Source organism: Mesoplodon bidens (assembly GCF_964165515.1).
Source record: "Mesoplodon bidens genome assembly, chromosome: X".
Lineage (NCBI taxonomy): Eukaryota > Metazoa > Chordata > Mammalia > Artiodactyla > Ziphiidae > Mesoplodon > Mesoplodon bidens.
In genome coordinates this window covers 93,027,318-93,053,788 of record NC_138163.1, presented here as the reverse complement: position 1 = coordinate 93,053,788, position 26,471 = coordinate 93,027,318, and the positions used below count along the sequence as shown (strand labels likewise).

The window sequence follows — 26,471 nt, the reverse complement described above, 5'->3', positions numbered from 1 at the left end:
GGAAAGAGGAAGGACAGACAGAAACAGAGAAAGGAAAAAAGAGATGGTCAGTGACATAGACAGAAAGAGACATACAAAGAAGATGGAGGAGGAGGATGAGGGATGGGGGGAGAAAAAGAGCAAAATAGAACTGTGAAGCCAGAGTGAGAGAAGGAAGAAGAGAAGAAGGAGAGTCCAGGGAGCTAAAACCAGGTGAAGCAGTTATCATTATCTCCATTTGTCAGGTGGGGAAATAGAGACCACACAGTTGGTATATGGTTGATTTGGTGTTAGGACTTTATGTTTTCCAAAGTGTTGAATGAATTCCATGTTTTGGTACATAAAATAATTTTAGGTGGAACACAACTGAACATTTTTATTACAATTGTTATATATTTACTGTAATGTGTATTAAAATATAAGTAGCACGTTGAACACATGAGCTCAAGGATATTGTTACTTAGGATAAGCCTAACTTAGGTAATCTTAAGTGTATCTATTTACAGAAACTATATTAAGTAACTAATATGGTGGGTGGCACAGGCAGTAAAAATTGTCAAAGCGGAATGCAAATTGCTGCAAAGGCATCTGAGATTGACCAGGGAAGGGACCTTGACATTAGTGGGCTCAGAGACCAATGAGATACTAATTCAAACTTGTTTTACCCCAGTTTTTCCTATTGCTCTAAGGAAGGTAATAAGGTATAAACGAGTTCAAAGAAGGGAGGAAGCACTTTTGCCCAAGTCTTCCAGAAAAGGTCCTAGAGGAGGTGGCCTTGGTGTTGGGGGAGTTCAAATTAGGGAAGATTTGGATAGATGATCATCACTGGCCATGCCTCCTCAGTCTCCTTTGTTGGCTCCTTCTCTTCTTGATTCTAATTCTTTGGAACTTTCTACAGTCACTCTCTAGGTAAGGTCGTCTAGTCTCATGGGTTTAAATATCATTTGCACACAGATGACTCCCAAATCTGTATCTCTAGTGTGGACCTGTCTCCTGAACTCCAGACCTATATATTGCTTACTTGACATTTCACTAGCATTTCCAATAGGCACCTAAAGCTTAACATATCCCAAACTGAGTTCCTTGTATCTCCCCCACCTCCCAAATCTGCTCCTCCCTTGGTTTTCCTTATCTCAGGAAATAGTTGTTCGGCTGGAAATCTTAGAGTCATGCTTGACTCCCTTCTTCCTCTCATACACCACTTCTAATCCATCAGGGAATTTTGACCCTATCTTTAGATATGTCCACAATCTGCTTACTTCTCCCCACACCCACGATTACTACCCTAATCCAAACTACCAACATTTCTTGCTTGGATAAATGCAACAACCTACTAACTGGCCTCCCTCTTTAAAGCCTTGCCTCCTTATTACCTGTTCTCTTCACAGCAGTCAGACAGATCCTAGATCCTGTTAAATCCTAAGTCAGACCATGTCCCTTCTTTGCTCAAAAGTGTCTCTGGCTCTTGTCTCAAATCAGAGTAAAGGCCAAAGTCCTCACCAGGGCCTCCATGATCCTATACTATCTGGCTCCCTGTCACCTCTTTAACCCCATCTCCTCCTTCTCTTCACCTTATTCATTATTCTCCAGCCACCAAGGCCTCCTTGCTGTTTCTTGAGTTTTTTCAGCACACTCCTGTTTAAGAGCCTTTACAATTGATGTTCCATTTGTTTGGAACACTCTTCCTCCTGATATTGGCAAATCTTATACTCTCTCTTCTTTCAGGTCTTTGTTCAAATGTCACTTCCTCAGAGATACATCCTTGATCACTCCTAAACAGCCCCTTCCCACTCACTCTTTATCTCTCTTGCTCTACTTTCTATTTCTTTGTAGCACTTATCCATACACTGACATATACTTCCTTGTTTATTTTTCCCTTATCTGCCTTCTCCATTGGACTGTAAGCTCCTTGAGGGCAGGGATTTTGTCTGTATTAATTGCTGCTGTATCCCCAGTACTTGGAATGCTGCCTGGCACATAGTAGGCCCTCAACAATTATTTGTGGAATGGGCTTTCCATACAGACAGCAGGAAAGCACAGGGACCATGTTTCAGAGAAGAGCAAGTAGTTAGATTTGGCTGGAACACAGAGGTAGGGAAAGGAGTTATGGAGAGAAGTTTGGAGTGGTTGTGTAGGCCTAGAGAATAAAGGGCTTTGAACACTAGACTCAATGAGCTCATATGACAGTGAAGACTAGATATGGAGAATGGGAGTCCAAGATAAATCTTGAAGCGGGGGAATGGGTCAGAGCTGGTCTTTGAGGAGTGATAGATAGTTCCTTGTCCTAGAGAATATTACTGCAACTCTGTAAGCGGCAGGAACAACAGTCTCTATTTTACAAATGGAAGGCACAGGTACTGGGGGTGGTTGGGGTAGAATGAAGTTATTTGACCAAAGCAGCAGTTTCTAGAAACACTTGAGGAGGATATGCAACCTGCAGAAAAGACCACTCAGGTGGGAAGTGTTTCTAGGCAGCTGAAACAGACTATTGCTGTGGCTGGGCTCATGTGGGGGTGGGCTGAGCTGGCACTGCCCCAAGGTCTCCTGGGGGTTGTGGGGGTGTAGGGGGGGGCTGGTCTGGCAGCAGCACACTGGGGCCTCTGTGTGTGTGCTGCCTCCAGCAAGCATACTTTCCATGGAGTCTGCCCAAAACATTTCCTCCAGCCTGCTTTGCTTAATTAAAACAATTATTTTGGAGTTTTTTCTATTAGAGCAAAAATCCACATTCTGTCTGGCTGCCTAGCTCTTGTATCATTTGACCAGCAACCTCTCTGTTGAGCCCCCATACTTCAAACCCATGCTGTCTTTTTTGCCTTTGATCTTCCTGGATCACCCACACACAGTGATCCTGGTCCCTTCCAGTCTTACCCATATGGAAATCCTGTTTCCAGGAAGCTTTCTTTGACTACCTCACCACCTCTCCCATGAACTACCTTGTCAGGGGCACACTGCCTACCTCCTCCAACCTTTCCTCTCTTCGGGGGAGTGCCATCTGTCCATCAAGGCCAGGAGGTTCCTGATGACAAAGCTCAGTCTCTAGGGCTGCTGTTAACAGAGGCTTACAGATTGTTTATAGCACAAAGCCCACCTCTGGTGAGGGGGTCTGAGCAAAGGCCGAAACTCTGCACATGCTGGCCTCATTCATCTGCTAAATCTGAGTCACTCTTCCCAAATCGGGGCCATTTTCTAATTCACACTAAGGTGTTATATGAGCTCATGAGGCCCCACCAAGCTTCTCCTTATCTGCTCCTCCTCTCACGTTTACCATCTCAAAGAAGGCACTGTCATCTACCAGGTCGGACAAGCTGAAATCAGATGGGCACCTTCTATCTTTACTTACTCCCCACATGTATGCACCAAGTTGTTTCTCCCTCCTTATGGTCTCTCAAATCCCACCCCCACTGCACTGTTCCAGCCCTCAGCAGCCCTTATGCAGATATTGCCCCAGGCTCCTTACTGAGCTCCCTGCTTCCCAGCTGGCCTTTCCAGCCCACCCCGCCTCACTATTGTCACTCCTTGCTTAAAACCTTGCCATGTCTCCTCATTATGGGCCACAGTTATTTCTAAAGTGGAGTGCACACACTCTGGGGGTGCTAGAGTGTGTACACTCCAACACTCACTGAGGGAGTGGGAAAACAGTGTTAACACTCTACTTATAGGGTTTTCTCCTACATTCTCTACGTATATTTTTGCATATGCTTCATAATGTACCTAATATATTTGCTCAGTAGTATATTTATAGACTTTATAAATTAATAAATAATATATATTTGGGAAGTACATGATCAATTTTTTCCTGATGGGCGTGCAAACACATAAGATGGTTTGGTGACCATCAAGTAAGGGCCACGTGCTTGGTCTGGCATTGGCAGCCCTCTACCACCTAGTCTTTCCTTACCTCTCCAGTCTCAATTTTGACCACTCTCTACCTCTGCTTGTGCCCTACACTCTGGTGACACTGAAGTCCTTCCAGTTCCCCTAATGAGGAAACATTTATTCATGTGCTCCTTTTGCCTGGATTCTCCAGCCCTGCCTTCAGCCTGCTTGCCCGATGAACAGCTTATATTTTGAACCTCAGTTTAGGTGTCATCTTTGTGAGGCTTTCTCTGCATGGGGCTGGGGAACTGACCACTGTCTCCTGGTAGGCCTCGCTATTCCCACCATCCCGCATTCACGTTTCTCTTTCTTCCCAGCATACTTTATTAAAATTATCTGCTTTCATTTTTATTTCCCCCATTAGACTGTGAACTCTTTGGGAGCAGGACCATGTACAATTCATCTTCCTTTTTCCATAATACCCAGCCCAGTGTAAATCAAACAGTCAGCATCAGGAAATGTTTGTTAAAAAAATAATCAAGCGAATATTATCAAGGAAATATTATCTGCCTGCCACTAATTTTAGCATATATTTTCACATATATTAGCTCATTTAATCCTTTCAGGTGGGTTTTTAATTTATTTTTAATTTATTTAATTAATTTATTTATTTTTGGCTGCGTTGGGTCTTCGTTGCTGGGTGCAGGCTTTCTCTAGTTGTGGCGAGCGGGGCTACTCTTCGTTGCAGTGCACGGTCTCCTCATTGCAGTGGTCTCCCTTGTTGCAGAGCACGGGCTCCAGCTGTGCGGGCTTCAGCAGTTGTGGCTCGTGGGCTCCAAAGCACAGGCTCAGCAGTTGTGGTGCACGGACTTAGCTGCTCCGTGGTATGGGGGATCTTCCCGGACCAGGGCTCAAACCCATGTCCCCTGCATTGGCAGGCGGATTCTTAAGCACTACACCACCAGGGAAGCCTGGTGGGTTCTAATTTTATCCCCATTTTACAGATGTGTAAAATGAGACTCTGATAAGTGACATGATTTGTCCTGAGTCCCATAGCTGGCAGACCCAGGATTCAAACTCAAGAGTGCGTGCTCTTTATCACTATGCTCTGCTGAAAGAATGAACAAAAGAATGAATAAAACAGTGAGTTTGGAAGCAGACTTACACGGTGAAATTGGAGATAAAGGTGAGACGAGGCAGATCCAGGTCAAAGATGACTTCATGAGCCTTGGCATGAGGACTGAACAGGACAGAGGTGACCAAGGTGTGGGCGTAGCGGGAAACCACAGTAGAATACATGGAATAGCTTTTCATCAGCAGCTGAGGGAAGACAGGGAGGTGGGTTAGGTAGACTCTATCCTTGGCCTACATGCACTAGTACCCAGGACTCCTGGACAGGCCTCAAGGTACAAGTGGAGAAACTGAGGCCCAGAGAGGGAAAACAGCCTCTGTCATTCATTTTGTGGATCTGCCTAATATTTCAGTGAGCTTTACCAAGTCTCAGACCCAAAGGCTCACAGAGGATCACAAATCAAGGGACCTCTGGACAAGTGCTTCTCCAACTTTAATGTGCACATGAATTTCCTGGACATCTTGTTAAAATGAAGATTCTGATTTAGCAAGTCTGGGGTGGGGACTGAGATTCTAACTTTGTAACAAACTCCCAGGTGATGTTGATGCTGCTGGTCCATGAATTTTACTTTGAGTAGCAAGGCTTTAGAATACCACAGTGGCTGTCATTCATTGAGCTCTACTTTGTGCAAGACACTGTGATATATGTGTCTATAACTATATCTATATCTATTCCCTTTTTAGGAACTCAAGTGTAAAGGATTGCACCTGGGGACTTCCCTGGAGGTCCATTGGTTAAGACTCTGCACTTCCACTGCAGGGGGCACAGGTTTGATCTGGTTGGGGAACTAAGATCTCCCATGTCGCACGGCGGGGCCAAAAGAGGAAAAAAAAAAAAGAATTGCACCTGATAAGTACAATCAGACACTGAAAGCGTGATAAGCATTTGGCATCCATGATCTTATTTAATCCTCACATCGGCTCTATGGGCTACATAATATTATTGTTCATATTTTACGGATGTGTTAACTGGGCCCAGAGCCTGAGGCCGCACAGCAAGTAACATATCGATCTTTTTCCTGACCTTTTCTGAAGCCATGATCCCTTCATCTACCCACACGTCTAGTTCATTCTCAGTGTGGGGCAGAGGGAAATGAAGGCATTTGGGATCAGATGGACCTAGAATCAAATTCTGGTTCTGCCACCTCTTAACTGTGTCAATCCCTGAGCCTCAGTTTCCTCTTCTATAATAGTAGATAGTTTAGCTATCTACTTAGCTATAATAGTAGAGTTTAGCTTACAGGGATGCTGTAAGGACTAAATGAAATAATAACTCTAAAATCCCTGGTGGAGCACCTGACATATGCTCAGAAAATAGTAACTCTTTCCTCTGGCCCTAGTTTCCTAGGACCGAGAAAGCAGACCAAATAACCTTCCGCTGTTGCCCCCAAGGAGCTAATTTCCTTGCAAATCCTGGAGCTCTGTTCCCTCATCCCAGATCTAACCTTTGTGCTTGATGAGGAGGGCCCAGAAGGTCCCTGGCATGTCAGTTCCAGGAGAATGGTCAGCAAAAAGCTGATACGGATGAGGCATCTCCACTTAGACATGATGCCACCTCTGGCCCGGGGCTGTTGTTCACATCCAGAAGGTCTGAGCCCAATCTCCAAACTCGTGCTCCTTTAAGCCCTCAGGTATCCCTTCTCTTGAGAGGAAGGGACTATCCTGAAGGGTGGGGAAGACTCTGAATGTGGCATTGAATCCACACAAGCCAGGATTGTCCAAGAGCTGGGGTTGGCATCTTGCCTGGAGAGGGACCAGTTCCATGCCTCCGTTTTTCCCATCATCCAGCTGTAAGATGAATGGAAACTAAACATACTAAAGTTCTGGGTCTGTCTATTTGCTGTGTTGGCCCAGGGTGGGGTTTTTCTTTCCTATAAACATCCACAGGAGCCCGGTAACTGAGGCCAGAGAAAGGTCACTTAGCACTGATCATCTTAAAAAGTAGCTGATATGAGAGAGGGGTTGGTGGAGCAAGGCCCCAATCCTGGTCCTTTCTGGCATGGATTTTAGCCTTGAGACAGGAAGGATTTACTTAGGGTCCCATAAAAATGGACTCTTACAGATATGAGCCTTACAATCTGCAGAATATTCAGAGGCCAAGACAGGCTAAGGTAGGACTGAGAAAATAAGATAGTGGCTCAAAATAGAACTGCTGGACTCAGACCATCTGGGTTTGTCTCAGTTCTGCCACTTACTGACAGTGTAATATTGTGAAATTTAATTAATTGCTCTGCAGCCTCAGTTTCCTTACCTATAAAAAGAGAATAATAATAGCATCTATTTCATAAAGTTGTTATGAAGTTTAAAAAAGGTTGTACTTTCAGAATGCCTGGCACATGGTAAGCATTCAGTAAACATTAGCTGCTAGGACTAGAGCTGGATGAGGCCTGATTGATCTCAAAAGTATGGGAAGCTCCCTGTCCCTCCGGAGACCTAGGTGGGGGAGGGGTGGGGAGATGCTCAGTTGATGGGGGTCAGTCTGTCTGTGGGCAACCAGAGATGCTCTGGACTGTGTCTACAGGAACTGTGGAGGGCAAGAGTGAGAACCAGAGCTGAGAAAGAAAATTACTTGAAGGTGTGCACACGGGACATCAGCAACAGTCGGAGCCCCTATCCCTCTGCCCTTTCCACCCACATAGAGCACATGCAGCCCCAGCACTTACCTTCAAGCAAAATCTCTAACGACATTTTACAAACTGCGTAGGGAACTTTCAGACTTGTCCTATGGCATTTGGTACCGCATAACAAAGCCTCCTCATTCTTGTATTTGGTGACCCATGGCCTGTCAGTTGCCACCTCCCCCAAGTCCACACAAGGTTTCCTGTCAGAATTTCCTCATGGGAGAGAGCCCTAGCTAGAAAAACAGCTCTGCTTATACAACAACAGAGAAACCCACATCAGCTACCAGTCCTTTTCCCTTACCTGGGATGGATAACCAAGGGTCTTCAGGCAAATTAAGGGAACCTGCAGCATGAAAGCAAAAGACTAAAATAAGAAAATAGAACAACTGACCCCAGAGAAATTTGGGAATTTTGGAAAGGAAAGAGAATTTCAGAAAAGAAATGATAATATCCTCAGCAAATTTCAAGAAGGTAAAACATGAATAAAACAAGAAGTAAATGCCACAGAACAGGAACAATCAGAGAAAAGAAAGACTCCTTAGGGATGGAAAATAAGTTGCTGAAATTAAAAGAAAATCAACAGAAGGACTGGGAAATAAAATTGAGGAAATTTCCCAGGATGCAGGGCCAAAAAACAAAGAAACACAAAGTAGGAGAGAAAATTTAAGAGATGAAGATTAATCCAGCAGGTTCAACATCTGAATAACAGGAGTCCTAGCCAGAGAGAAGAGAAAAAATAAAGGACAATTTGTCAAAAACTTATTAGAAGTTAATTTTCCGAAGCTGAAGAAGGATTTCTAGAACAGGTGCCCAGAACAGTGAACCCAGGTAAGTGTGGATCCAACCCAAGCAATTACTACAACAGCCTCCTCACTGGTCTTCAGCTTCCTACTTTGTCATCACCGCCCCACCCCCCTTCACCAGTATATTTTCACAACAGCCAGAGGGATCCTTTTAAAACCCAAGTCAACATATATATGGAATTTAAGAAAAAAAATGTCATGAAGAACATAGGGGCAAGACAGGAATAAAGACACAGACCTACTAGAGAATGGACTTGAGGATATGGGGAGGGAGAAGGGTAAGCTGTGACAAAGCGAGAGAGAGGCATGGACATATATACCAGTACCAAACGTAAGGTAGATAGATAGTGGGAAGCAGCTGCATAGCACAGGGAGATCAGCTCCGTGCTTTGTGACCGCCTGGAGGGGTGGGATAGGGAGGGTGGGAGGGAGACGCAAAAGGGAGGGGATATGGGAACATATGTATATGTATAACTGATTAAATTTGTTATAAAGCAGAAAAAAAAATATATATATATATTTACAACTTGTTAATCAACTATACTTCAATAAAAAATAAATTTGAAAAATAAAAAATAAAAATAAAACCCAAGTCAGATACTCTCCCATCTCTGCTCTAAACCCTCCTGTGGATCCCACTGTGGCTTGGCTTACAGGGCCCTATAGGATCAGGCCCCCATTACCTATCTGACCTCATTTTCTATTACTTCCCTCCTTGCCTTCCTCCACTAGTCTAGCAACAATGACTTTTATGTTCTTCAAAAATGGCAGGCACGAGACAAACAATGCCAGGCACGGTCCTGCTCTAGGGCCTTTGCACTGACTGTTCTTTCTATTTGGAATGCTCTTTCCCCAGGTATCCACTTGGCTAGCTCTCTCACTTCATGCAAGTCTTTATTCACATGCTACCTTTTCAGTGAGTCTTTCTCTGACCAACCTATTTAAAACTTCAATAACCTCCCACTCTCACTGGCATTCCCTATCCTTTTTACCCTGATTTATTTTTCTCTATAGCACTGATAACACTTAAACTTGTTATGTATTTTACTTATTTATCTGATCATTTTCTCTTTCTTCCTCATTAGAATATCACCTCCATGGGGACAAGGATCTGTTTCACTGCTGTATCCTCAGCTTCTAGAACAGTGCCTGGCACATTGTAGATAATCAATGTTTGTTGAAAGAATGAATACAATAAAGGCAAATAATTCAAGGAATAAAGAAAGGCTATTAGAGAACCCGTGTGTGTGTGTGTGTGTGTGTGTGTGTGTACCTGTTCGAAAAAATCATGGTCTAACTACAAAGCCAAATAAAATATAACATGATTATAAGTAGCTGATGGAATATAAGAGGGACTCACTTTGACCTTGATAGTAGAAACATTCTCTTTGCAGAGGCCAAAAGATTGTGACATAGGACTTGTAGAGAAGGAGCTGTATTCCTGGCTCACTACTTGGCTGGGTTTTGAAAAATATTTACATAGTCATGATAATGTAAATCATGACTGGTTTTCAGGTTTTACAGTCAACATGAAGACAAAGCAGGGAAGAGCTGGTTGTGGCTGCAGAACAGAATGTAAATGTTAATAACCTAGACAATGTGAAGGAAACATCAAACTGACAATGTGGGTCATTGAATGGGCAGAGGGAGGGTGGTGGCTCTAACATCCTTGTCCTAAAAAGTGGGTAGTCAAAATTACCTGCCAAAAATGGATGGAATAAAGAATAGAAGTTTGAGTATACATATTTCTTCAAGTTACAAAGTTAACTAGGAACAAAAAAGGAATATCAGCGTTAAACATTGCAGGGGAGTGGAGGGAAAAGTGAGGCAGTGTACAGAAACAAAGCCCTCATTGTCATCCTTGAGAGTCAACAGGATATAGTATAAATTTTATAAACCAAGAGACAGAGTATATACATGATATCTAGAGTTGTAAATGGAGCCACCAGGAGAACTAAGTGCAAGAACTGTTTTTTTGTTTGTTTGTTTGTTATAAATTTATTTTATTTTATTATTTATTTTTGGCTGCGTTGGGTCTTCGTTGTTGTGCGCGGGCCTTCACCAGTTGCGGAGAGCAGGGGCTACTCTTCTTTGCAGTGTGCGGGCTTCTCATTGCGGTGGCTTCTCTCATAGTGGAGCACAGGCTCTAGGCGCACGGGCTTCAGTAGTTGCGGCACTTGGGCTCAGTAGTTGTGGCGCATGGGCCTAGCCGCTCCGCAGCATGTGGGATCCTCCCGGACCAGGGCTCAAACCCGCGTCCCCTGCACCGGCAGGCGAATTCCCAGCCACTGCGCCACCAGGGAAGCCCAAGAACTGTTAAAACGTTGCTTTGAGGGGGTGGGATGGAGATGAGGAGAATCAAGGCAGGGGACCATTGGTTTTTATCATGTGCTCCTTCTGTACTGTTTGATTTGTTGCCATGTATGTGCATTACTTTAATAAAAATAAGATCTTAAAAACTTCATGTTGATGTTACAACAAAATAGTTATATATCCTGTGTCACTTTATGACAATATCAGAATGGGTATGTGGATATCCAATTAGACTTGCCTCCACGGAGGAAAATCACACTGTAATGTGCCTTGCATATGTTTATGAAGAGGGTTGGAAAGGATATTATGGGACTTAAAACATTGGCAGTACTTGAGTGTAGTAGTGGAGGCTCTGGAATTTGGCATCGTACTGGCCTGGGTTCAAGTCCTCTCTCTGCCATTCATTAGTTGCTCTGTCATGGGCAAGTTACCTCCCTCACCCTCAATTTGTCTGCCATAAAATGAGGCTAATGCTCATACAGTAGAAATGTAAGCCCCTCAAGAGAAAGAGCCACCTCTGTAGAGGTGCATAATATATAGTTGATGCTCAATGTCTGCATGTGAGGCCCGAACCTGCCTCACAGGTATGTGCTGATGAAGGACTCAATGTGCAAAGAGCAGGGGAGAAGCAGTGTTAGTTCAAAAGTGGGTAGCCGGTTTCCTTGTCTGTGGGAAATTTGCCTTTGGTTTAATAAAATGTAGTCATTTTGGCTGTGGAAAGAATAGCTCTCAGGGCTTAGAGTGATACAAAATGAATTAAATTGCCCTGTACATAAAAGGAAGAAAACAATAAGAATTCAACAGCAGCTCAAGGGAGAGGGCACATGAGCCTGGAATTGGAAAGGAGGGGAGCTGCTTTCTCTGTGTATCGGGAACAGAAAGAGCCCAACAGCTACAGGGAGTGGGGTCAAGGAGAAGGGTTGGTTAGGAAGCTTTTCCCAGTGATGGGAAAGGCTTAGGAAATGTGAAGAACAGGAAAGTCTGATGTCCAATATTAAGTTGGTTGCTAGGCTGTGCTGTACAACTTAGATGACTAAAGAAGTGATAGGTAGCCTTGGAAGGAAATCTTTGTCACTTACTCCCAGCCCTCAGAATTTTCCAACATTCACAGGTACTGATTTTTATATAGTTTGGGGGAAGGGAAATGTGCTAGGAGAGGACTGATGGTGAGGATATTCTGGGCTTCTCATGTAAGCTTAGGTGTCTGAAATCTTGGATGTCCTGGTACTAGGCAGTTTCATCCCCTGACATTCTGCAGTAAGCAGTCTTTAGCCTGTCTTTCCTTATCTCCTGAACAGAGCTGCTTGGTGATAACTCAGCTTTTCATACTTGTTCCTGGTTAATATGTAGGATCTATATGATTTCAGGTATTTTCCTGCTGATTTATGAATGCTGGAAACCGGTCTGGGACACAGTGACCTAGGTTCGTCAGAGTTTATGGGAGGATGCTGAAGTTCAAAAGATTCCAAGAGTTTACAAAGAGAGAAGGTGGGAGGAAATCTCTCTAGTCAAATGATGAAGATTGTAAGTGAATTTATTTTTTTCTCTCCTGTTAAGGTTTCATCCTGTCCTCTGATCCCCAGATCATAAGATGAGTGGTTATGGTATTATGCTATGAAGGTGTTTGGCATTGAGAGGCACTGGGGAAGTTTGGCTTTGAAAGTCTCTGGGAATGCCTCTCTGATGGACATGGACTGAGATTTTGCCTGAGTCCCTTGAGTCCAATATCTCCTAAGGATCTGACTCTATATTCTTTTAAAGTTATCCCAGGATCCCAAAGGCCACAACCAGGACTTAAAATGTTGTGGAATTTAAAATGATGGAGGTTGTAACAGAGGGTAGATATAACAGAGGGTGTTCCATAGGGAAGAAAAGGTATGAGCAACGGCTCCTAAGTAAGAGAAGGCAGGGCACATCTGGTAATAGTGAAGTGTTTGTTTGGAATATACACAGTACTCAGAAAAATAGCAAGAAGAAGCCTGGAAAACTAGTCAGGGCTAGATTTTGGGAGAGTCTCAAAATCAGAGTCAGACATTTCTTGAAAGAGTAGTTTATGCTCATTGTCAGGAATACCTCACCTGCAATTCACATCTCAACTCACTGCAGTCATAAAACTGCCGCATGGCATAGACTCCCAAACAGTGGCTTCAATCAGACATACCTGTATTTATCTCACCTAAAAGAGATCCAGAGTTAGGCAGTCCAAAGTTTGTATGGTGGCCCTATGAAATTGTTAGAGATCCCTATTCTTCTCAGTTTACTCCTCCACTATCCTTAGGGTGTGACCCTTGTCCTCATGGCCTTTATTCCAGGAGGCTATGTGTCCAGGTAAAAATCAGATTTTCTATTAATAGGGAAGGAGAGGAGAATGTATACCGGAGTAAACAGTTATCGACCTATGCCACAAGTGTGAAACTATCCCCTCCGAGGTCACCAGAGACCAGACCACTACCTGACTGCTACAATCCCTAGACATTTTTCAGGACTTTTCTTGACCTCTGGGTAGTATTCAACACTATTGACCCCTCCCACCTTTTGAAATATTCTCTTCCTTTTGTTTTGTGGTGTTACTTTCTCCTGCTTTTCTCTCTGACTCCTTGGTCAGTACTTATCTTTCTCTCTCCTGGGCTCCTTTTCCTTCACCTATGCTGAGGTTGCTGTTGGCCTCCAGGGCTCTTCCCTGGGCCCCGTCTCTTCTAAGGTTTTTATTCTTCCCAGGCCCAGGGAAGAGCCGTTAGTATTCCATATCTTAGTGAAAGGGGTTACCATCTACACATTTGATCTCTCAAATTAGATTCCCAAAAGTTGCCTTTGACACTTCCCTCCTCCACACCCCTTTCCCTACATCCAATTATTCATAAAGTCCTGCTTTTTATTTCTTTAATATCTTCTGAATTCAATCACTTCTCATGACCTCCACTGCTACCACTCTAGGCCTAACCACAATCATTGCTTACCTGGATGACTACTCTCCCTTTTTCCAGGAAGACATCTAATTCATACTCCTAATGGGTTAGGCAGCTAGAGTGGTGTTCTTTTTGGAACACAAATCTGTGTTGCATCCAAGCCTAGAACCCTTCAATAATATCTCAGCGTTCTCAGGATCAAGACCAAAGTCTTTATCTTGGCATTCAAGGCTTGCCATGATTTGAAAGGGATGGGAATTTGGGGTACTAGAACTGGAAGAAAGGAAGGGCTGTGTCTAGTGTGAAATAAAGCCCTGTAGATGGGGGGAGAGAACCTAGGAGGCAAGAAAGCGGTGAGCTGATGTCACAAACTTGGAGGGAGCAACAATTTAGAGAAAAAGTCAGGAGAACAGAAGCCCACCATGAATATCTGTGAAGTATGTGTGTATGTGTGCATGTGTATGTTGAATTGCCCATAGAACATAGGGATTCATATTTTATTTGCTTAATAGAGGAAAAGGTGATTTCATAAAGCAGAAGACATAACCATTTGAATTACTTTTGATATAGGAAACATATTGAATATTAATTCTATAACTGACCACTGTGTTGACTTTTATTATGGTTTCTAACAACTGATGTAACTGATGCTCTCAGGTTGTCCAGGTCTGCATTCATATACTCTGTAATTAATGATAATGTTGTCTACTTTCAATTTTTTATACATCTTATTTTGTTCTCTTGAATAGACCCAATTATTAATACTTATGTGAATTTTTTACGTGGTAAAGGTGCCATTTCAAATCAGTGGGGGAAAAGATGGATTAATTTGCACATGGTGTAGGGATGAGGCTATATTTTTGGAAAATAATTAATCCTTATACAAAATAAATGTTGGAGTGATCAAACATTTAAATGTAAATAATAAAGCCATAAAACTGCTTGGAATAAAATCAGTGATTATTATAACATAGGAGTGTGGAAAGCATCTCTAAGCATGAAGCAGAATCTAGTCATGGTAAAGGAAAACCTGATACATTTCACTACATAATAATTAAACCTTTTTGTATAGCAAATATTATCCTAAATAACATGGAAAATATTTGTAGTATATGCAACACATAAACGTGCAAGAGACATTGCTGGTGGAAATGTTATTCTGTGTATCTTTTTAAAGTTGACAAGTTTTGTATCAAAATGGAGTCAGCACTGCTTGTAATAGTAAATAAAAAAATGGAAACAATCTAAATATCTATGTATCCTGGACTGGTTAAATACATTATGGGACATTTACAGAGAAAAGATTATAGAGCAGTTAAGAAAAATGTGCACTATGGAAAGCTGTTTAGAATATACAACTGGGGGAAAAAAAACAAAGCCTGGTCACAGAACAGTAGGTATAGTGTACCATTTGCGGGGAGAAAACCCAAATAATTAGTATATAAATAGAAACAAATCTGGAAGAATGTATATCAAAACGTTAATAGTGGTTATTTCTGGGGCATGAGATAAGGATGGCCTTTCATTAGTATGTTACATATTTCTGCATAATTTGAAATTTCACAACTACAACACGTTACTTTTGCAATAAGCAATATATATATATATATATATATATATATATATATATATATATAGACATATTCAATGAATGAATCGCTTTGAGGCGGTGGTTTTGGTTTGGAATGGCTTCAGACCGAGCCTGGTACAGTGGCATAAACACGGGCTTCGGCGTCAGACAGCCCTGAGCGGGGCCCCATTGCCCCACCCCCGAGGAAGGAGAAGGGGGGTGGCAGGGGGCTGCGGAAAGGGGCTGGGCTGGGCTGGGCTGGCTGCAGCTCTAGTCCAGGAGGCTGAGACTCAGAGAGAGAGACTGAGAGAGGGCAGACGAATTCCGGACTCGCTAGAGGACAAGGTGAGGGACGTTGAGATTGGGGTTTCCAGACAGTGGTTCCAGTCCCCTCGAACCTAGAGCCAGGCAGGTGGTCAATTTTTACTGCACCACTGCAGCTAGGGGAGAGGTTACTCGGAGTGGGATGTAGGCAACGAAGAAGACCAAGAGAGTAGTAGGCTGTATGGACTGGAGAGCAGAGGCTAGTTGAGGAAGAGGGGGAGAAAAACTGGGAACCGGGCGTGTTGAGTGGTGGACGGAGAATATGAGGGGGGAGGGGAATACTGAGGGGAAGTGGAAATTCAGAGAAGAAAACAGGGGATGTAGAGAAGGGTTAAGGAATACTGGGGGAGGGGGTGCAATGGTAGCATGAAGGAGGATGTAAGGAATGGGAATACGGAATTCTGTGGGGTAAATAGGAACGGCGATGGAGAAATAGGGAGCAGGGAGCAACGCAGAGGGAATACGGAGTAGTACGGAGTGGGGGATAAGGAATGAGGAGCGGGCGGGGGGAAGGGCAGACTGGTTGGGACGGAGGCCCCCTAGGGAGGCGGAAAGGGGCGGGGCCACTTCCGGCCTGGCGGGGGGAGGGCAGTCTGAGTTTATGAGGGGCTCAGAGGGAGTGGACGAACTCAGGAGTAGTAGAAGGACAAGGTGAGCAGAGGGGCCCAGCTCTGGATCCGAGCCCGGGAGGGGTCGGCCCCACCCTCTGGGATCTGGAGAAATCCTGCTCTAAGGACCGGATCGTACCGGATCCATCCGGCCGGGAAGGGAGGGGACAGGACCCTGTTTGGCTGGGCCCAAGATGGAATCACTAGCTAAATACTGATTTGAGGAGGGGGGTGTATTAGGGAAAGGGCGGAACCAAGATGCGCTTGGCCCCTGTTTGGAGGGGGGCGTATTATGAAAAAGGGCGGGACCGGACGGTGCTGTGGACTTGGGCTGGATGTCAGTAGGGGAGGGGCCTGGACCACCAGACGCTGCGACAATTTGAGAGGGAGGCTTGTTGGGGAGGGGGCGGGACCGAATGGTACTACGAACTTGGAGAGGGGCGTGTTGGAAAAAGGTACTGGACTGAGTCTCTATTACGCATGCGCACCATGGATCGCTGGAAAGGGGCGTGTAATGAAAGGCCAGCTTGGAGACAAGCCAGCTGCCGAATGCGCATGTGCACGTTGGACATCAAAGAAAGAGCTTCTGCTGGGAAAGCGGGCGGGGCTGAGATGGGCCCTGCAACGGATGCGCATGCGCACTGTCGACTTGCGGCTGGGGGGGGTGTGCACTGGGAAAAGGGGCGGGGTCCTCAGAGCTGCCGCGCTGGCACATCTTCCTGGAGTAGGGGAGGGTACGGCTGCAGAGAGTTGAGATCTAGGCGCTCTGGATTACTGAATTTGAGAACGGAGTCCTTGGGTGGGTGGGGGGAGGGTTTGGGATTGGGACCCTAGGGAAGGTGGGTATCAGCCTCCAGGCAGAGCGGGAGAGAGGACGTTAAGTGAGCTCGCCTCTTGACCCAGGCCTTTTCTCCTTCAGGCTCAGCTCTTGCCAGGCCAACTTGAGACATGTCTGACACAAGCGAGAGTGGTACGGGTCCGACCCCCTTCCAGGTAAGCCCTGCTTCCGCCCTCTCCCTAGCTGCTTTTGCTCTCCAGCCCCTGTTGCTGCCCCAAATCTCTTGGCACCTCCCCTCCCATCCCAGCCCTTCTCCATCTACCTCCCTGCTTTGTTGCCGCCTCCCTCCCCCAAGTGGAGGGAGGGAGGAGGGGAGGAAGGAGGGAGGAAGAAAGGCGGGAGGGAGGGTAGGCCCGCCCCTCTTCTGCTCAGAGGAAAGGGAGGCCTTGTTGGGCTGAGGTGGTCAGAGCGCACTGCAAGTAGGAGTTACTATAGGTCAGAGAAGTGAGGCCCTGGAATTTTGGGGCCATTTGCCTAGTTGGGGGTGGGGAGAAGGTCTGTGAGCTTCCCTGCTTCCTCTTGCAGGCTGAAGCTTCAGAAGAGGACCGTGGCTTGAAGATGCAGACCCTACTGACAGTGACCCAGAACTTGGAGGTCTCAGAGGCACCGAAGGCCTCAAAGGCACCAGAGGTCTCAAAGGCCACGAAGGTCTCAAATGCTGCAGGAGTTTCAAAGACCACAGAGGTCTCAAAGGCCACAGAGGCTCAGGAGGTATCTGCCACTCAGGCCTCAGCTACCACTAAGCTGACTGATACCCCGGTTCTGGCAGCTGAAACGAAGAATCCGGCAGCTGACACCAAGATGCAGAATACTGACCCTCAGGCTGTGACAATGCCTGCTACTGAGACCAAAAAGGTCAGCTGTGGGGCTGATACGAAGGTCAATACAAAGACCCTGGAGACTGAGGCTGCTGCCTCTCAGGCTCTGGCAGATGAACCTGAGCCTGAGGGTGCAGCTGCACAGGCTCAGGAGAATCAGGATACTCGGCCCAAGGTCAAGGCCAAGAAAGCCCGAAAGGTAAGACCCTTGCCTTTCTGTTTCTCTCAGTTGGTTCATGGTTCTGTAAACCTTTAGAAAGTTCCCTCTGCTCATCAAGGCTGTGGCGGGACACTAAGAGAAATGTGATATAATTCCTGTTTTCAGAAAGCTCACAGACTGGTGGGCACATGAGACAGGAATACGAACAGCTGCAATCTGAACGAAATGCAGTTTATATTTACATAGTAGCTACCATATGTCAGGCCTTGAGCTAGGCACATTCACACAGGTTATCTCATTAAATCCTGAAAGTAATCTAGTTTTGTAGAGAAGGAAGCTGAGTCCCAGAGAGGTGGAGTGACATGTCCAGGGTGGTATAAGCGGAGCCAGTGGTGCACACAGGAGGAGGAGAAGCCTCAGGCCCCACCCTTGGGTTGCTCCTGGCCTGGTGGGAAGATGAAACTTCTGCTTGGAAAACAGTGAAAGACAAATCCAAGACTCAGGCTGTTACTACAAGGGTGGGATTAGAGGGGACTTCAGGAAGGGAGAAGATGAGGAAAAAGGACCATCTGCATCATCTGGCAATGTTGTGCTTGCTCTCCATTGATGCAGGTGAAGCATCTGAATGGGGAAGAGGATGGCAGCAGTGATCAGAGTCAGGCTTCTGGAACCACGGGCGGCCGAAGGATCTCAAAGGCCCTAATGGCCTCAATGGCCCGCAGGGCTTCAAGGGGCCCCATAGCCTTTTGGGCCCGCAGGGCATCAAGGACTCGGTTGGCTGCTTGGGCCCGGAGAGCTTTGCTTTCACTGAGGTCACCTAAGGCCCGCAGGGGCAAGGCTCGCCGCAGAGCCGCCAAGCTCCAGTCATCCCGAGAGCCTGAAACACCACCACCTCGGGATGTAGCCCTTTTGCAAGGGAGGGTAAGAAACCTGTCCTCTCCACTCAGCGTTATTCACTGCTTTGCCTGCCCTCTTCTCTGCCATCCTCTCAAGTCTTCTGCAAGCATGTTTTGATCGTTCCATCTTTTCCTCCTCTCCCAGGCCAATGATTTGGTGAAGTACCTGTTGGTTAAAGACCAGACGAAGATTCCCATCAAACGCTCAGGTAGAGTTCTACTAACCCTCCCTTCCCCCAGCTCTGTTCTCCATTGCCCTCTCCCCCATGTGCTGAGGGCATTTCTTGCTCTCCTGCTCCCACTTATGTCCTCCTAAAGTTCTAATTTGGCAGTAGTAGTATCTCTGTTCATTAGCTCAGAACCTGTTTGTGCCACCCACAGCAGGGTTGGTAAAGGGTCTTTAGTTTGGGTATGGGGGCCACACGGCTCCACTTCCGCCCAGGTGCTCGCAACACTCTCCCCTTGCAGACATGCTGAAGGACATCATCAAAGAATACACTGATGTGTACCCTGAAATCATTGAACGAGCAGGCTATTCCTTGGAGAAGGTGAAGGGGCAGACCTGGGGGATGGGTGCAATGGGGTAGCCTTGAATCAAACAAAGGTGTACATGTCTCTCCTGGGGGGTACCACAGAGAGTAATCCAGCCCCATCACTGTGCAGATGGGCAGACAGTGGCCTAGCAAGGGGCATAGACTAGCTTGAGGTCACACAGCGAGTCAGTGGTAAAATCACAGCTAGGACCCAAGCCACCCAGCTTAGTCCTGACTTCTGTCCACTGCTGGACATGTCCTATAATGTACTTCAGATGCTCTCTCTCCCTTTCATTCCCCACTCTCTGGCTGCCTAGATTCTCACTAATCACAAAGATGATGTTGATTAAAAATAATGCATTTGTTGCCTGTTTGCAGTATGCTGGCCACTCAGCTAAGTGCTTTAAGTGCATTATCTCACTGATGTTTCTCTCTCTCTCTCTCTCTCTCTCTCTCTCTCACACACACACACACACACACACACACACACACACACACACCCCTAGGCACAGGGGGAGCTGTGGGATGCCCATTCTGTGATCTCACAAGTTGTTTTCCACATCCGCAGGTATTTGGGATCCAATTAAAGGAAATTGATAAGAATGACCACTTGTACATTCTTCTCAGCACCTTAGAGCCCACTGATGCAGGCATACTAGGAACGTAAGCTGGGAAAGGGCTGGGGTGGGAGGGAGGCTTCTGCTTTTGTCCGTGGTACTACTCCATCCCTGTCCTCTCCCCACATCCCCTTAGGAAGTCAGGAAAGACAGAGCCTAAAAACCCCTATTCCAGCTCCTGCACGTAGTTGGAGCCCTGCATACAATAGTGATACCTGATTATGATTGACTGGAGGGTGTAGAAGCCTGGGGCAGGGCACTCCTACTGTCAGGTTTTCTGTTTCTCCAGAAGCTTCCCAGGAAAGCAGACCTGTCATTGCTTATCTCTTCCTGTTGGCCTTGGTAGAATGGTTCTCACAGGAGGGCTTCCTGGTATGAGTGGCTCATGATGCTTGAAGGGCAGGAACATCAGTGGGGCCATGCCTAGAATTCTCTTGGAGCTGAGGGGTCTGGGAGAGCAAGAAGGGACTCACATTGGCTGGGTGTCCGGGTTGTACTGGGTTGACAAATACAAGTACAATTCTATCCTCTCAGCAACCTGGGGAGAGGAGAATGTGATTTTCCCATTTTATGAATAGGAGAGTCTAAGTGCCTTGCCCAGGGTCACATAGAGCTTGAAGCATAGACTGGGCAGAATTCTCTCATATCTGAAGAATCTGGGAGAAGCTAGCCTAGTGAGCTGGCTGGTGGTTTTTTTTTTTTTTTTTTTTTTTTTTTTTTGCAGATTGCTGCTGGATGTAAACCTTCTCTCTGTCCCATTATTCTCCTAGGACCAAGGACTCACCAAAGCTGGGTCTCCTCATGGTGCTTCTTAGCATCATCTTCATGAATGGAAATAGGTCCAGTGAGGGTGAGTGGCTGGGCTGGCAGCTGAATGGGGGGTCATGGTCGGAATTCCACATGTTCATTTCCTATCCCTGTTTCCTTTTGCCTCCCCTTGCAGCTGTCATCTGGGAGGTGCTGCGCAAGTTGGGGCTGCGCCCTGGGTATGATTGGGCTCTGTCAGTGCTTGCTGTCTGTTTTGTCCTTTGGCAAAAGAAGATGGTCCCAGGATTGCATCAGCCTGGTGGTCTGGTGGAGTGGGCGGGGTTGCTGGACTGGGTAGAGGGTCCAGGGTTCTGACCTGGGTGGATGGGGAAATGGTCCTGAACTCTGCTGTCTGTCTCACTGACTCTTGGGCTTCTGTGGAGCTTCCATCTTACGTTGGAAGCCTCTTTTCCATGTTGGAAATGTCTCTGCCCACATCTGGGAAGTGCAACAGCCCCCATTATATTTATCTATGTATGTAATTATGTATGTATGTATGTATTTTATCATTTTCTGCTGTCAGGATACATCATTCGCTTTTTGGGGATGTGAAGAAGCTCATTACTGATGAGTTTGTGAAGCAGAAGTAAGTGTCTGTTTAGTGTTCCTGTGTTCCATGCATTTTGCCTGTCTTAGAACTGAGTAATAAAGCTGTGGTGCACGTGCGTGTGTATGTGTGTGCGTATGCAGGTGGTAGTTTATTCCTGAGGTGGTGGCAGAGAACAGAAGCACACATTTCCTGACCTACTTGTACTCTCACATATGCCTTTGGAACAATTCTTCAAGGGAGGGATTGTCATCCCCAGTATTGTACGCGTGAGGAAACTGAAGCTGAGAGGTGAAGTAATTTGCTCAGGGTTATTATACAGGTAGCAAACGGAAAAGTTGTATTTAGATCCTGGCCCCAATACCTTGGTTCTTTTTTACTATGCTAGCTAGGGCTTCACAGAAATTAATCTCCATAAAGAAATGCCATAGAATGGTAGCTTTAAGCAACCAGGTACTGTGCTGGGGTCTTGACTAATACATCTCATTTCATTTTCATAACTACCCTGCAGAATAGCTCCTCATCCCCTGTATCAGTTGAGGAGCCTTAGGGCTCGGAGAGTGGAAGTCTGAGCGTGGCCCCGGCTGGTAAAGGATCCATTTGGACCTGAAGCCCAGACCTCCTGACTTTTCTGGCCAGGGCCCACCCTATTCTTGGTCCTTGGAGAACATGTGTGCACTCATACGGGTGTACCAGCACACACCTGTGGGCTCACACACAAATGGTCCAGAGTACGCATGGAGTCCACTGCTCTTGGTTGACCGTTTCTTCCCGTACAGTCATTTTCTAGGGTGGACTGTCCCAGGGTTCAGCCAGGCCACGGACGAGCCCCATGGTGGGGTGTGCTCAGAGCAGGGGGCCTGAAGAAATGGCTCCTCTGTTTACAACACACCCAACAGGAACCTGGGTTATTGTGACAAGGGGCACAAAACTCGTGGCCTTCCTATGAACAAATACCCTACACGTGCCCCCTGCACCTCCACGTGGCTGCTGGGCAGGACCAGTGAGATAGGGCTGAATATTGGGAGAAAAGCTGCAGTATTTACTGGGGGAGTTTGCCACCTAAATGCATGAGTGGGCCATGAGTGGTCTTACAGACATAAAGGCTTTGAACCTCTCTTTTCAAGGTACCTGGACTATGCCAGAGTCCCTAATAGCAATCCGCCTGAGTATGAGTTCTTCTGGGGCCTGCGCTCTTACTATGAGACCAGCAAGATGAAAGTCCTCAAGTTTGCCTGCAAGGTAATTGGAGAGCTGTCCAAGCCTGGCATACCAAGAGCATGGGGTGCCACTGTTTAGGGTAGGCTGTGTGCAGAGCAGCCTGCGGCTCATGCATGAACATTCTGAAGCCTGTATTAATGTGCAAACACTCTATCTGAATAGTTTAATCCTTACAACTGACATGTCATTGCCTTACTGCAGATGAGAAAACTCAGGCTCAGAGAGGTTGTCAAGTGTTATGTCCAAGGTCACAGAGATAGTAAGTGTCAGAGCAGGGATGGAATATTAGGTGTATAATTACTAGTAGTATTTATTGTATTACTATAATTTGCATCCTGTAGGTGCTCAGTGTTCAGATTCTGATCCTTCAGATGGTTGTTATTCCTGTTTCAGGTACAAAAGAAGGATCCCAAGGAATGGGCAGCTCAGTACCGAGAGGCAATGGAAGCAGATATGAAGGCTGCAGCTGAGGCTGCAGCTGAAGCCAAGGCAAGAGCTGAGATTAGAGCTCGGATGGGCATTGGGCTCGGCTCTGAGAATGCTGCTGGGCCCTGCAACTGGGACGAAGCTGATATTGGACCCTGGGCCAAAGCCCGGATCCAGACGGGAGCTGAAGCTAAAGCCAAAGCCCAGGAGAGTGGTGGTGCCAGCGCTGGTGCCAGTGCCAGTGGCAGCTTTGGTGCTAGCACCAGCCTGACAGCCACTCTCACGTTTGGGCTCTTCGCGGGCCTTGGTGGAGCTGGTGCCAGCACCAGTGGCAGCTCTGGTGCCTGTGGTTTCTCCTACAAGTGAGATTTCAGGTATCTATTTAGACTTGGGGGCAGCCGGGCCTCATGGGAATGGGATGAGGAGCTGGGTGGTTATAGGAAGGCCAAGGTTGGAGGACCACATGGAGAGTGTGAGGAAACACAACACTACTTTTGGCATTTTGTTCCTTCTTTTTTGGTGGATATCAATTGACTTTTTGATTTTCTTTTACTTGTGTTTTCAGATATTCCTAATCCCAGCAGTCTTTCTCTTCGAGCCAGGGTGCATCCTCAGAAACCTACTCAACACAGCACTCTAGGCAGCCACTATCAATCAATTGAAATTGACACTCTACATTAAATCTATTTGCCATTTCTGAGTTTATTGCTTTTTTTGGTGGGCTGTCACATTTTGGTATCACATTTTAAAATGAATTGGGAAAGTTTCCACCTCAGTCTGTGCTTAGCTTTAGGTGACATTGTCAAATAGAGTAAAATTAGAGCAAAATTAGCATGTCTCTCTAGGATAGGTTGGGCCCCATCTCTAGCCTATAGAGCAGGCAGGATTGCAGTGGTGTGAGGAGTCATGGGGATTATAGGCATAGAGGACACACTTTGAAGAAGAGCCCTGAGGTGGGAAAGTCTGGAGCAGAAAAATAGAGGAGATTGAACATCAAGTATAGACTCTCCTTTTGAGAAATTTGGGTAAGACAAGAAGGAGGGAGAGGGAGGTAGCTAAAGGGAGATACAGGAACAAGTAGGGATTTTCTTGGGAAAAGAGAGAGAGACTTGAGCAGGCAGGAGCCAAAAGACAGGGAGATGTTGAAGGCTGGCTCGTGCAGCCCAATCCCTGAGGAGGTGGGCGGGGAGGACCTGTGGGAAGGGACTGTACAGAAAGGACTTGGAGAGGGGACTGTGGAAGGATGTTAGGCAGTGGGGAAGCTCCAGTAGAGCATGGAGCCTATGGTTTTTGGGAGACCCCTTCCCCGTGGCAAGGTGCTCAGTAATCTTGTAGGGATCAAGATGAGTGTTAGTTTATTCCAAGGTTTTCGTTCTGTTGTTTGGTTGTGGAATAAGGACAAGACCAAGGGCAGTGAGTGTGTGTCTGAATCTTCGTTGCTGTATCCACAGTGACACATAGTAGGTTCACAGAATTGTGGAAGAGATGGACCATGGGAACCAGGCAGGCTTGGTGAGGAAGATGAGGAGATTGTGTGACAGACTGGGAGACAGTGCAGGGGTTTGTGGACAGGAGTCTCTGAAGTCTGAACAAGGCAGAACATTAAGTGAATATACTAAGTGCCTGCTACATGCCATGTTCTAGGTGTCTGGGAAGGAATGTTGAGAGAACTGGAAGGATAAACTGGGGCACTAGTCAGATGGTCAGATGATGGGATGATTATATTTAAGAAGACAGCAGAGAGAACTCTGGGTGATGAGAAGGTCCAAGGAGTAGGTGGTTAAACGGGAGAGAAGGTGATGGTTCCTAGACATGAGGGGTCAATGGCCTGGGAAGATGGGGTATTGGTTGGGTTATCCATTTGGACTGTGAAATCAATCACCCAAGATGGAGGCAGGAGTTGGGGTAGGGAAGAGCACTGTGAGGCAAGTGCCAAAGTCCCTTCGTGTAGTTGAAGATGTCCTCCCAGCTCCAGTGCCCACTAAGGCATGCGGCCCGCAGGCAATCAGAGATCCACCTTTGTCCTGTTTTAGGGAGTATTTCCCTCGACCTTTCTTTCCAGGAAGCTCTCATCATCTAATTGCCACATTACCAGATTCCTTATCTGGGACAGAGTCTTGCAGACAATGAGGCTCTAGTAACAGCTGCCTTTCCCCTCCTGTAGACTGTAAGCAGTAAAGGAACAAGGTTTGCTGCTTAGGGAACAGGATCTAAAAAAGGAAAAAGCTGCACCTGGAACAAGGTAGTTCCTTGCCTGTGGTCATGGATTGAGACCTGCTTTTGCTGCCGAGGTTGTTCTTCACTGGAAGCAAAGTTTCTTCCATTAATTCCATAGGCCATGGTTCCCTCGGGGTGGATAGTACCTGGGAGAGGTAAACAAGGCCAGAGGCAGCTTAGACCTAGGAAGGACTCTCTAGTGGGTGGGCACCACGTCCGGGACCCTCTCAGACTTCCAGGTGATGTCCATCTGAAAATGGAATGGGTGGGGGGGTGATGGTGAGGGGTAGCAAGGAACTTGGGGACTATGATTCTAATAAAAATTGAGTTCAGAGTGCTTGATAGAGATAAGGGTGAATCATAGTCATGAAGAACTCTGACCTTCCCACTTACCTTCCCTCTGCAGACCACTAGGTTTGCAGGGCTTCCTACCTCTTCTCCTTTCCTACAAGGCTTAGACTTGGACAGGACAAGTGATGGACTTTTTCTCACTACCCAAGTGTAAGGACTGAAGGCATGTGAGGCAGGGAGGACGAGATCAAGTCCAGTTCCAGGCAAGTGGGGAGTGGCCAGAGCTAGGAAGAGGGAGTGCCAGGGGAAATGGGGATAGACCCTGGTTCATGTTTTTTGTCAGCTTGGAGGTCACTACTACAATGAAAGAACTCCCACAGTATATCATTAATTCCAGGTAATTCTAGAATGTATCATATATCCTCCATTTGGCTAGGAGTGGGAAAAGCCCCTAGAGCAGTTTATCTATTTTTTATTATCACCCCTCAAGAAGCCTATTTAGACATTTTTGTCCTAATTGCTACCCCCCATGAAATTTGAGTACCACACATATACTGTATATCTATTTAATAACTATGTACATTTGCACTTTATACATAAGATATTTTATTCAATACAGGGTTTATAATGACTAAATAAAATGTTTAAAAGTTTAACAATTTGTAAAAGCTATGAACATTTAACTATTTGCTGAGCAACTTTAAATGTAACCTATTTACACTGTAAGGTATCAGAGTACATATGTAAATTAGCAATTTATATAACTGATGATATTAGCAGTGTAATCAAAATTTTAAAATACTATTCAAACTTATTTTTTCAGCAGAAGTAAAACAACTGAAGTTTTAAATTAATTTCTTAAAAATTATTTTTAGTGTAATTAACTTTTAAGTGTTGCTTGATATGAGAAAACTTTTAACTAGCTGCTGGATATTCATTCAGGTATCATCAACATTTTTCTTTTCAGTACTTGGCATAATTAATGATAGATTGAATAACTTTTGTAGAATTAAATGAAAGCCATTTTTC

The 26,471-nt window shown here is 45.8% G+C and overlaps 2 protein-coding genes across 4 annotated transcripts in view; one reads left to right on the top strand and one right to left on the bottom strand.

Annotated features, from left to right (window-relative positions):
• ITIH6 (inter-alpha-trypsin inhibitor heavy chain family member 6) overlaps positions 1-6,473 on the bottom strand; it is a gene marked incomplete at both ends in the record, with an annotated part of 40,829 nt that extends 34,356 nt beyond the window's left edge. The window contains 2 exon segments of the mRNA XM_081223094.1: positions 4,961-5,115; positions 6,372-6,473. Of these exon segments, the coding sequence (XP_081079220.1) occupies positions 4,961-5,115; positions 6,372-6,473 (257 nt within the window).
• An 8,906-nt stretch (positions 6,474-15,379) lies between these two features.
• Positions 15,380-23,634, top strand: LOC308609184 (melanoma-associated antigen D2). 3 transcript variants are annotated; one of them, XM_081222742.1, is made up of 13 exons: positions 15,380-15,484; positions 16,991-17,064; positions 17,435-17,926; positions 18,500-18,808; positions 18,929-18,992; positions 19,252-19,331; positions 19,885-19,979; positions 20,704-20,783; positions 20,877-20,919; positions 21,264-21,326; positions 22,415-22,529; positions 22,902-23,308; positions 23,500-23,634. In XM_081222742.1, the coding sequence occupies exons 2-12, from the start codon at positions 17,020-17,022 to the stop codon at positions 23,298-23,300; spliced, it is 1,785 nt and encodes a 594-aa protein (XP_081078868.1). In that variant the 5' UTR covers positions 15,380-15,484; positions 16,991-17,019; the 3' UTR covers positions 23,301-23,308; positions 23,500-23,634. The 3 variants fall into 3 exon arrangements, with proteins under 3 accessions (XP_081078868.1, XP_081078870.1, XP_081078869.1); XM_081222744.1 differs by lacking the exon at positions 15,380-15,484 and adding an exon at positions 16,039-16,114; XM_081222743.1 differs by lacking the exon at positions 15,380-15,484 and adding an exon at positions 16,749-16,805.
• The last annotated feature ends 2,837 nt before the right edge of the window (positions 23,635-26,471 follow it).